This window comes from Chrysochloris asiatica, unplaced genomic scaffold (assembly GCF_000296735.1).
Source record: "Chrysochloris asiatica unplaced genomic scaffold, ChrAsi1.0 scaffold00040, whole genome shotgun sequence".
NCBI classification, from domain to species: Eukaryota; Metazoa; Chordata; class Mammalia; order Afrosoricida; family Chrysochloridae; genus Chrysochloris; species Chrysochloris asiatica.
The window spans coordinates 16563110-16574625 of NW_006408558.1; the positions used below are offsets into that span (position 1 = coordinate 16563110).

The following is an 11516-nucleotide window of genomic DNA, read 5'->3' on the forward strand; positions in this document are numbered from 1 at the left end:
GAGTCAGAATTGACTTGGGACAATGGGTCTGACTTGCTTAATCTTTACGCAGACTTTAAGCAAACTGTGTCCTATCTTTCATGCTCAGAGTGGCTGGGCACCATGAGTGGGATCTACTTATGAAAATCATCCACTGAGAACCCTGTAGGCACAGTTCTACTCTGACACTTGAGGGGCACCATGAGTGGGATCTACTTATGAAAATCATCCACTGAGAACCCTGTGGAGCGCAGTTCTACTCTGACACACACATGGGCATGAGTGGGATCTACTTATGAAAACTCATCCACTGAGAACCCTGTGGAGCACAGTTCTACTCTGACACACACATGGGGCACCGTGAGTGGAATCTACTTATGAAAAATCTTCTGCTGAGAACCCTGTGAGCACAGTTCTACTCTGACATACACGGGGCACCATGAGTGGGATCTACTTATGAAACATCATCCACTGAGAACCCTGAGGAACCCCAGTGTCACTTAGACACACATGTACCTCTGAAACATGCTCCTAACCTGGGCCAGGCCCCGCCCACACTCCCCTGAAGATGGTTCAGCTTCTTAAAGTCTTGCACCCCTGCACCTATCTATGCTCGGTAGAGTAGGCAGTATGGTTGTATTTCTTTTTCAGAACTAAATATTATATATGTATATATATATATATATATAGAGAGAGAGAGAGAGAGAGAGAGAGAGAGAGAGAGAGAGAGAGAGCATTATTTCACCCAAGCCGTGGTATTTTTAGTAACCTCATATGCGTGTGAAAGCTGGACAGTGAATAAGGAAGACCGTAGAAGAATTGATGCTTTTGAGTTATGGTGTTGGAGGAGAATATTGAAAGTACCATGGACTGCCAAAAGAACCAACAGATCTGTGTTGGAAGAGATGCAGCCGGAGTGCTCTTTAGAAGCCAGCATGGTGAGACTTCATCTCTCATACTTTGGACATGTTATCAAGAGGGACCAGGTCCTGGAGAGAAAGACATCATGCTTGGTAAAGTGGAGAGGGTCAGCAGAAACGAGGAAGGACCCCCAACAAGATGGATTGGCACAGTGGGCTCTAGTGTACCAATGTGAGGGTGGCATAGGACATGTTGTACTCTGGGAACAGACTCTGCAGCACCTAACAACAGCAACATAGAAGGTCCGGCTGTGGCACTGTCAGATAAGCACTGGACTGGCGACCACAGAGTCGGGGGTCAAAACCCACGTCTGCTCTCGGGAACCCTCTCCAGCATTGCTATGAGTTGGAACCGACTCAATGGGACACGACTACAGGATAATAGCTTCCATGGTTTTTTTTGGTGTTAACACTCATACATATGAAGGTACCCTAGTGGCACAATGGTCAGATGCTCAGCTGCTAACCAAAAGGCTGGTGGTTCAAACCCACCCAAAGGCTTCTCAGGAAAGACCTGGTAATCTGCCTCGTAAAGACTACAGACTAGAAAACCCGGTGGGGCAGTTCTCTGTCACGTGGGGTCGCTATGGGTCCAACATTGACTAGGTTTCACAAAACAACAACACCCATTTAATACTGTTGGCCAAGCAGGTGAGACCACATGACCCTCAGAGAGGAGAAGGGTGGACTCTGGAAGTGAGGCCCCCGGTGGGGAGGGTGTTGACAGGACCAGGGCGGATGGGAGACAGAGGGGAGACTAGTCTCCAGAGCAGTTGAGGTGAAGCGTATGTGGTACCCTCTGCCAGTGTGTGGAATGACGTAAAATAAGTGCCCCATAACTGGGGTCAGTTCTGTGTACGTTTGAGGTGATTTTTGTTTCAAGCCAGAGTGTCTGAGGAGGAACAGTTTCTCTTCAGGACTCAGCTGTCTTCTTTCCTACATCCCTTCATGGCACCCAGAGCTTAGCATGGCTTCTCAGAACAGCTGCCACACAGCCCTGGAGGTGAAGACCCTGTGTGTTGGGGCTAGCAGTTCTACCTGAAGGTCATGGGTCACGGCATTTGTGGCCTCATGTGTGAACCTTCAGGGTTTCTTCTAGACCATCGTCTGGGGAGCTGATGGGGCACAAGATGGACTAAGTTGGCAAACAGCCATTGGTTTCTGGTGCGAGTTGGGTGGTTCTGGTGTGACATGTGGTTCCTTGGGATGGATAAAGCACTGGGCTGGGGTGATCCCTGCTTTTGGTGCCTTGAATTGGAGTGAGGGGCTCTCTATGCTTGGGGTCTGGAGGCTACAGGGGAGGGCAAGGGGATCCACAAAGCTGGACCATGGTACAAAGACAAGTTAATAATGTTCTACATTGGAACATTGTCTTCAACCTAAAAGCTCCTTTTCTTCTGACATCAAGCAAAATTGGAACAGGAGACACTCTTTGGAGGACATGCCGTTCACCTGCCTCCTGTCTGTTGGTATACATTAAATCTTGCTGGCTTCACACACAGAAAAAGGGAATGAGAACATCAGCGCAGACCCCTAAAAGTGCCGTGGGCCACACTTAACTGGACCTTCTCCTTGCAAACCTTTCTGTGCCATGGAGACTGTTTGGCCCTCAGCGACTCTCTGGGACAGAGTAGAAGGTCTTTTAAGGTTTTTAAGGTTGTGAGAGGATGTGGCATTCTGTTACTGTGACACATTTACAGCCTTGGAGTCCCCATGGGGCAGTTGCCCAGTGGCCCCTGTAGGTTTGCTATGAGTCAGAATTGACTTGGGACAATGGGTCTGACTTGCTTAATCTTTACGCAGACTTTAAGCAGACTGTGTCCTATCTTTCATGCTCAGAGTGGCTAGTGGGTTGGAACCGCCGACCTTTGGATTAGCAGCCAAATGCTTTAACCACTGTGCTGACAGGGTTTCTTGGCCAGGGGAAGGAGGGGTGAAGTGTGGTGGTTCTGAAGTGGACCTGTTCTGAAAAAAATTTGGTAAACAGAGAGGAACAACTTTAAATCAGGACAAACTGCATTTCCATACAGGGAGTTTTATAACATCGGGTACTGTATTCCATATGTTTACGGTCTTCTTCCTCAATCCTCTAGGGAATTGTTCACGATGGCAGAAGCTCACCAAGCTGTGGCCTTTCAGTTTACCGTTACTCCAGATGGGATTGATCTCCGGCTGAGTCATGAGGCCCTCAAACAGATCTATCTCTCCGGACTTCACTCCTGGAAAAAGAAGTTCATCAGATTCAAGGTTTGCCCTTCTGGGTCCATTTCTAGATGCTATCCAGGGTTCCAGGGGAGGGGGGATGCAGTCGATGAACATCCTGGGCTGCTAACTGAAAGGCAGAAGTGTCTGTGCACCCAGAGGTACCTCGGAAGAAAGGCCTGGCAAATCTTCTTCCGAAAGATTAGCCATTGAAAACTCCGTGGAGCACAGATCTACTCTGACACACACGGACGGGACTGCCGTGTGTCGGGAGTTGAAGCTGCAGCAACTGTTTATCTTTCTTTTTTTAAAAAATAATACTCTCTTCAACTTCTAGCATGTGGGTTTCTAGATATTGACATTATAAATATTCTAGAATGATAGCTTTGTTGCTGTTGTGAAGTGCTGTGGAGTTGTTCCCACTCTTCGCAACCCTTTAGAGGGTTTCTGAGGAGCAGCTGGCGAATTTGAACCACCGACCTTGTGATTCAAACTGACCTTGTGAAGTGCTTATACCACAGCGCCACACCAGGACTCCCATCATTTATACAAAAGGGCTTTAAAAAGTTTGTGGAAAAATGGAATTAAAAAATGAGGAATTTTCCCACGAAATTGTTGAAACCCCCTCGTGTTTCCATCATGCTTAAGAGCCGTAGAAACACTGTCATGCATATGGGCTCACTGAATTCTTGAGAGGAGCCTCTCTGGCACAGTAACTAGGGCAGGTGGGCAAGGAAACGTAGACTCGGAGAGGGTAAGTCGAAGTCAGAGGAAAAGCCAGCACTGTATCTTCTGCCCCGAGCCCAGTATTCCTTAGACTTTGTAGAAAAAGTGATTTTTTTTTCCCCCCCAGCTGTATAAACTCAAGCAACTTTGTTTAATAAATATCTTGCCGATAAAATATTCTAGTGTCAAACAATGAATGCAAATACAGCTCATGTCAAATGTTCTCAATTCTGCTTGCTTGAAGACGTGGAAATGCAGTCCCCTTTTTGGCATTAGACATGCTTACATGTTATTCTTTTATTGTAATTCAGTTTTTGAAATCACAGGAGCAATCAGTGTATGTGTAGAAAACTTGGGAGAGGTTGAATTGAAAGGGCTGCGAGTCAGAAGGCAGTACTGCTTACCACCCAGGGGTGTTGTTTCTTTCATTGTTCTCAGAAGGTGGCTAAGAGAAAGAAAAGGTTTCCCCAAAAATGGAGTTGGTGCTATGGAATGTGGGGGAGACGTGTCCCTGGGGCTCAGTCCTGGGTCTTTGTTATTAGGTGCTGCCAGGCCGTTTCCCTCTCATAGTGACCCTGTGCAGACCACTGACCATCCTCATGGTTGTTACATATGAGTCCATATTTGCTGCCACTGGGTCAGTCCATCTAGTTGGGGGTCTTCCTCTTTTTCGACGACCCTTCTTTTTACCAACCATGATGTCCTTCTCCAGGGACTGGTCCTTCCTGGTAACATGTCCTGGAATCCCATCCCATCCCATTAGCCTTCAGTCAGCTGCCATTTTCCATTGGCAGCGGAGGAGGGGTTTCCCTAATGGGTAAAAACCCGGACGTCAAATTAACTGCTCCAATTGGAGGATTTGGCTGAGGGCTAATTAGCCATTTTTTTACCCCCCAAATCTAAGAAAATGGAAGTGAGGGTGCACAGGCAATCGTATCCAACCCAGTGAAAATAAGGTTTTGATTTTAGAGACCTTATAGTGTGGTGCTGTGGGTTAATGCGCCAGACTGCAAAGCTGTTTGAACTGCAGGGTCTGCGGTTCAAGCTCACCAGCTGCTCCTTGGAAACCTTATACAGGGTTGCTATGGGTCAGAACTGACTCAACAGCACTTAACAACAATACAGTTAAGGAGCTCTGGTAGCGTAGTGGTTACGAATCGGGCTGTGAACCACAAGGTCAGCAGTTTGAAACTACCAGCTGTTCCGCGGGAGAAGGATGAGGCTTTCTGCTCCCATAAGGATTTACAGCCTCGGAAACCCTGTACAGGGTCGCTATGAGTCGGAACCGACTCCACGGCACTTAATAACAACAACAATATAGTACAGATAAGGAGTCCTGGTAGTGTAGTGGGTTAGGAGTTGGGCTGCTAACTGTAAGGTCGTCAGTTCAAATCTACCAGCTGCTCCTTGGGAAAAAGATGAGGCTTTCTGCTCCCATAAAGATTTATAGCCTCAGAAACCCTATACAAGTTGGCTGTGAGTCAGAACCAACTTCTCGGCACACAATCACTACCACTGCACAGTTAGGAGCCAGCCCCTAAGTGGTATTGTTAAGCACTCGGCTACCTAAAGCAGGGGTGGAGAGTGTCCAGTACCCGAAATCATTTGGCCTGGCCCTACCACAGCAAAATGCAGTTCTAGCCATCATGTTGCTGTAGAGTTGGTTCCGACCCATAGCAACCCTTTACAGGGTTTCCGAGGAGCGGCTGGTGAGTTTGAACCGCTGACCTTGTGGTTCAAATCAACCTTGTGGTCTAGTGCATTGTCCCACAGGGCCACACTAGGAGCCATCACATTAGGGGGGAGTTCATGAAATGTTTAACCAAATAGAGCAGGCTAATTTTTAAGTTGATAATTTTGTGTGGCTGACAAATGATGTTATAAATTTTGGCAGAAAAAAGGTTCCCCACCCCTGACCTAAAGGTTGACACTGTGGAAGGAGACCCGACAATGTGATCCCATAAAGATTGTTGTTATTAAGTGCCTTTAGTAGATACTGACTCATAGTCACATTGTAGGGTTTCCGAGACTTTAAATCTTGGAGCAGAAAGTCTCAACTTTCTCCTGCGGGAGCAGTTGGCGGGCTTTAACTGCGGACCTTGTTCACATTTAAAGGTTCACAGTCCATTGCTTATCCTATGGGACCACCTCACTGTCCCATAAAGATGACAACCAAAAAACCCCCTATGGTGCAATTCTACTCTAACATATGAGGTTGCCATGAGTTAGAATAGACTCGATGGCAATGGATTTAGCCTTTTGGTCTTCTAGGACAGCAAGGAGTCCTTGGGGAGTGAAAACAGTTCAGTGCTCAACTACTAACCACAAGGTTAGCGGTTCAAGTCCACTCAGAGGTACAAGGTCTGGCAATTTACTTCTGAAAGATCACAGCCACTGAGAACCCCATAGAGCACAGTTCTACTCTGACACACATGGGGCACCATGAGTGGGGTCTACTTAAGAAAAATCATCCACTGAGAACCCTGTGGGCACAGTTCTACTCTGACACACACAGGGGCACCATGAGTGGGATCTACTTATGAAAACTCATCCACTGAGAACCCTGTGGGCACAGTTCTACTGTGACACACATGGGGCACCATGAGTGGGATCTACTTATGAAAACTCATCCACTGAGAACCCTGTGGGCACAATTCTACTCTGACACACACGGGACACCATGAGTGGAGTCTACTTATGAAAAGTCATCCACTGAGAACCCTGTGGGGCACAGTTCTACTCTGACACACACGGGGGCACCATGAGTGGGATCTACTTATGAAACATCATCCACTGAGAACCCTGTGGGCACAGTTCTACTCTGACACACACGGGGCACCACGAGTGGGATCTATTTGTGAAAAAATCCATCCACTGAGAACCCTGTGGGCACAGTTCTACTCTGACACTCACATTGGGGACCATGAGTAGAATCTACTTATGAAAAATCACCCACTGAGAACCCTGTGGGCACAGTTCTACTCTGACACACATGGTACCCTCTCTCCTTCTCCATTCCCTCCCTTCATGTATTTATTTCCACCTAACTTTTTAATTGTTTTTAAGAAGAATTTTTAACTTCTGGGAACCTGAGATAAACCCTGTATTTGTAATCTCTTTGTCCCACATCTTTTAACTATTGGCTAGGGATTCAGTAGGACGAACATTTAGGGATGTGAGTATCTTCTAGGAGAATTCAAATAAAGAGGCGTTGATGTTTATTTAACCTGTTGTCTTGTTGGCTCAATATATTACTATGCTGATTTTGGTAAGCAAGGCTTCTTTTAATTTTAAATTGGAAATTTTCAAACCTACACAGACGTAAGGAGAGTAGGTTAGAGTTTTCTGTTGTTTTTCCCCAAGCCCCCGTCTGCAGCATTTTGCCAATTGTCTTGTGTCTTAGGCCCTTCCCTTTTCTTATAGAGTATTTTCCAGCAAATTCTTGATGTCACGGGAATTCTCCTTTAAATTCTTTGGGGTCAAGCAGGCATCCTGATTGAGGAGAATGGGGAAGGGGTGACTTGGGAACCAGAGTCACAAAGACACTAGATCAGATCAGACTGGGAGGGGGCGGGCCGGATGGCTTGAGGGCATCTGAAATCAGAGCAGACTGGAGGGGTGGGGGATTGAGTGATTCTCAGCTAGGTGCAGCGAAGGTGTCTGTATGACGAACTAGCGTTCCAGGTGAACCTCAAGTTCTGGGATCGCTCTTGGAGAAAGTATTATGAGTTTGTTTTTTGGCTCAGGAAGCGGCGAAAATGGGGAAGGAGTTAGAACATTGGAGGGATGTAAACAAGGCAAGATTTCTGTCTCACAACAGTGTGTGGTTTGCCACAAACCATCTTCTCTCCCACTGTTCTGGGGTTCGCCGAGTGGTCCCTCTGCCCGAGGGACATCCGATCCAGGGCGTGCGCCCTGTGAAGGGTGTAGCTTACAGCATGTGCTTGCTTTCAGAATGGAATCATCACGGGCGTGTATCCAGCCAGCCCCTCCAGCTGGCTCATCGTGGTGGTGGGGGTCATGTCTACCATGTACGCCAAGATCGACCCTTCTCTGGGGATCATCGCAAAGATCAACCGGACCCTCGACACGACGTAAGTCCTCCTTGTCCTTGGAAGCAATAGATGCTTTATTGCTGGTGTTTGTCTGGCTTTTCTAGCAGCGTAACCACAGACACCTCCGGCTCTGGGTTTGTTGGAAGCATTTCTTGGCTTTCTCCCCATTTTTGGACTGGTGGTCCCCCAGGAGTTGCTGTCCCTTTTGCTGAAGCTGCAGGCACACCTAATCCAGTCAGCATGTCTGTCAAGGGAGTTGGCTTCTGACCGGGTGTTACTGTACCTTTTGAATCTGTTCTGGATTCCAGCTGTGCTCCTAGGAACAATTGCTGGGGGACAGTCTCCAGGGTGATCTCAGCTGCTTGGGTCCCCCTCAGAATGGTGGGGAAAGCCCCAGGGGACCCTTGTTATCTTCCCCTCATGGGATTTTAATTTTTCTGGGCACTGGAGAGTGGGATTTCTTTTTGCCAAAAGATTTGACCTGGAAGTGCCTTGGTTAGGAAATTCTGCTCCCTTAGGCGTTAAACTCAAGGGCAGGGATCCAAGTATGAAGCGTGTATGCTCTTAGGGTTCCTCGCTGTTAAGTCCATTCTGACTCATGGCCACCCTGTGTGTGCGCAGTCAAAGTGCTCCTGAGGGCTTTCCGAAGATTGCCAGGACCTTTCCTCTGAGGTACCTTTCAGTTAGCACTTAACTATTTGCACCACCCAGGGACTGCTAAGTCTTTGGCTTCAGAAACAATACTCCCCAAGTGTTGGTTCTGTAACAGGGCTTTGTCTGTGGGTCGGAGTTGCCCGTGGAGGCTGCAGTCAGGCACGAGGTGGGGAGGACCGTGACGTAATGGGGCACAGGGTGTGCCCACTGGCTTCTGGGCCCGTGTTGTCAATGTTGGATGGTGGCCAAGACAAAAATGGACTTGATCACGGAGTTCTACTGGGTGCTTAGGTTTACATGTCTTTATTCAGTCAAAAAGTCTAAGGAACATAAGCCAGTAAAGTGTGGCATGTGGTGAAATCTACTCCTAAAATTTCATTCCTGATGACTCTAGAAGATTGACGCAGTTTAACTTCCAAACCAAACCTCCTGCCATCAGTTACACGTCAGAGCAGCCCTAGATAGGACTTCTGAGACTAATAACTCTTTATGGGAGCACACAGCCTCATTTTTTTCCAGAGAAGTTCAAGGGTTTGAACTGCTGACCTTAATGGTTAGGAGCCCAATGCCTAACTCACAGAACCATCAGTCTCCTTGGATTTTACTTAGCATATACATATCCCTAAGAGTGAACTTCTTATCATGACAAATTATGGACAACATTGTGGAGAATGGGTATTCCGGAACACTTAATTACACTCATGAGGAACCTGTACAGAGACCAAGAGACAGTCATTCAAACAGAACAAGTAGACACTGAATGTTTAAAACTAGGAAAGGTGTGTGCCAGGGTTGTATTCTTTAACCATACTTATTCATTCTGTGTGCTGAGCAAATAATTTGAGAAGCTGGATAATATGAAGAAGAATGTGGCTTCAGGATTGGAAGAAGATTCATCAACAACCGATATGTAGATGGTACAATCTTGCTCGCTGGAAGCAATGAGTTGGATTTACTGATGAAGATCAAAGACCACTGAAGACAAATGGAGAAAAGATTGAAGTTGTCAAAGACTGCGTTTTACTTGGATCAACCGCCAACACTCATGAAAGCAGCAGTCAAGAAACCAAACAACATATTACATTAGGCAAATCTGCAGTGCAGCAAAGATGTCAGTTTGAGGACTTACGTGCTCCTGACCCAAGCCATGATATTTTCAGTAACTTCATCTGTATGTGAAAGTCGGATAATGAAGAAGGAAGACTAGAAGAATTGATACATTTGAGTTATGATATTGGAGAAGAATATTAAAAATACCATGGACTGCCAAAAGAACAAACAAATCTGTGTTGGGAAGAAGTACATCCAGAATGTTCCTTAGAAGCCAGGATGGCCAGACTTTGTCTCTCAGACTTCAGACAGGTTATCAGGAGAGACCAGTCCCTGGAGAAGGAGATCATGCTTGGTAAAGTGACGGACAGTGAGAACGAGGAAGACCTCCAAGGAGGCCGGTTAGCACAGTGACAGCACCAGTGGGCTCCAACGTAACTTGTGAGGATGACGCAGGGCAGGGCAGTGTTTAGTCCTGTTGTGTATGAGGTCGCTGTGAGTCGGAACCAACTGCATGTAGCAGTGACAATGCACTTTGTTCCAGCAATGTTACTTGTGCCCCTGCCTCCTCAGCCTCGTCTTTGGACCCATCTGCAGAGTTTTGGTCCTTGTTCTCGGGGCCTCTGGGATGCAGGAAGGGATTTAGAACCTAATGGAGGGACTTGTAGTATTCAGTTGTGTAATAAGACCTGGATGGGACCTTTATTAGCATCAATGTCCTGTCATTTTTGTGCCAGTGTACCTGGGACTGGAGAACATAGTCTCTCTGGGGACTGGGGACTTTATCACTCTTCACTTGTCACTCAGGAAGCAGCTGGCCAACCTGGGACCCTCGGGGAATCATGCCTCTCACCTGGCTTTGGTTACTCGGATCACCGTATGCATTGGGTTGGGCCGAGTGCTCTGAAGCCTGGAGTGTGCTCAACCTGGATTTTTTTTGAATCTTTGGCCAAATCTGGTTTACAGATCAAATCTGGTTCCCATTTATCAATCGATATGTGTTGTTTCATGTCACTGATTGCTGTTCCTGCAATAAAACACCTCTTGTCCTACTTCCTCCCTGTGCTTCCTGTTTCAATTTTTTTCTTTACTGGTCCTTCTGAACTTTGCCCTTGGGCAAATGTTGTTCTTTTGTTTCTACCTCAAATAGTCACATGTATACCGCCTTGGTGTTACTGCTCATCTTGTAGGCCTGTCTGTGGTTTGGCTGAGAAATGAACCACGGAGGTGAGTCCAGTTTCTTACCTCAAGTGTACCTGAGGGCCGGCTGGGTCTTCAGAAGATCTGTTTCTTTGTCTTTCTAAACCTGGTTCAAGGTCAGCGCTTTCCAGCTTCCTGAGAGGGGCTGCTGAGACTCCAGGCAGCTGGTTTCTGAAGGGCAACACATGAAAGGGCTAAGTGACCTTGGTCTTTATCCCTGCGCTTTCCCAGAAGCCTGTTCAGGAATGTGGCTTTCAGTGAGAGGGTTTTGCCGATGCTTTATCAAAGTGCATGTATGTATGTTCACATGTATACATGTATGTGTGTCTGTATATGTGTTATACCTGAGCATGTATATGTGTCTGCATGTACATGTGCTTGTAAGTGTGTGTATATCTGTATATGTGTGTGTGTACATATATACATTATATATATACATATATATACATGCACACACACACGAGGGGGCTTCAGAAAGTTAATGACTAAATGGAATGAAAAGATAATGAAATTATCCTACAAACTTTTTTTTTTTTTTTTAGCTAATAATTAGTTTACATCCATTTATCTGTAGAATAACTGATTTGAACATGAGTTTTTCCATATCAGCATTCTACAAGGTTTTTTTTTTTTAATTAAATGTTTTTATTTTGGATTGAGTGAAAGTTTACAGGGCACATCATCAGCTTCACATTCAACCATTCATATAGCTTGTTTCATTACATTGATC

The 11516-nt window shown here is 46.3% G+C and overlaps 1 protein-coding gene across 1 annotated transcript in view; it reads left to right on the top strand.

The window, feature by feature from the left end:
• Positions 1 to 3005: 3005 nt before the first annotated feature.
• The window catches only part of CPT1A (carnitine palmitoyltransferase 1A (liver)), a 72782-nt gene continuing 64271 nt past the window's right edge, over positions 3006 to 11516 (top strand). The window contains exons 1-2 of the mRNA XM_006860826.1: positions 3006 to 3146; positions 7782 to 7921. Coding sequence (XP_006860888.1) covers positions 3006 to 3146; positions 7782 to 7921 — 281 coding nt within the window. The remainder of the gene's footprint in view (positions 3147 to 7781; positions 7922 to 11516) is intronic.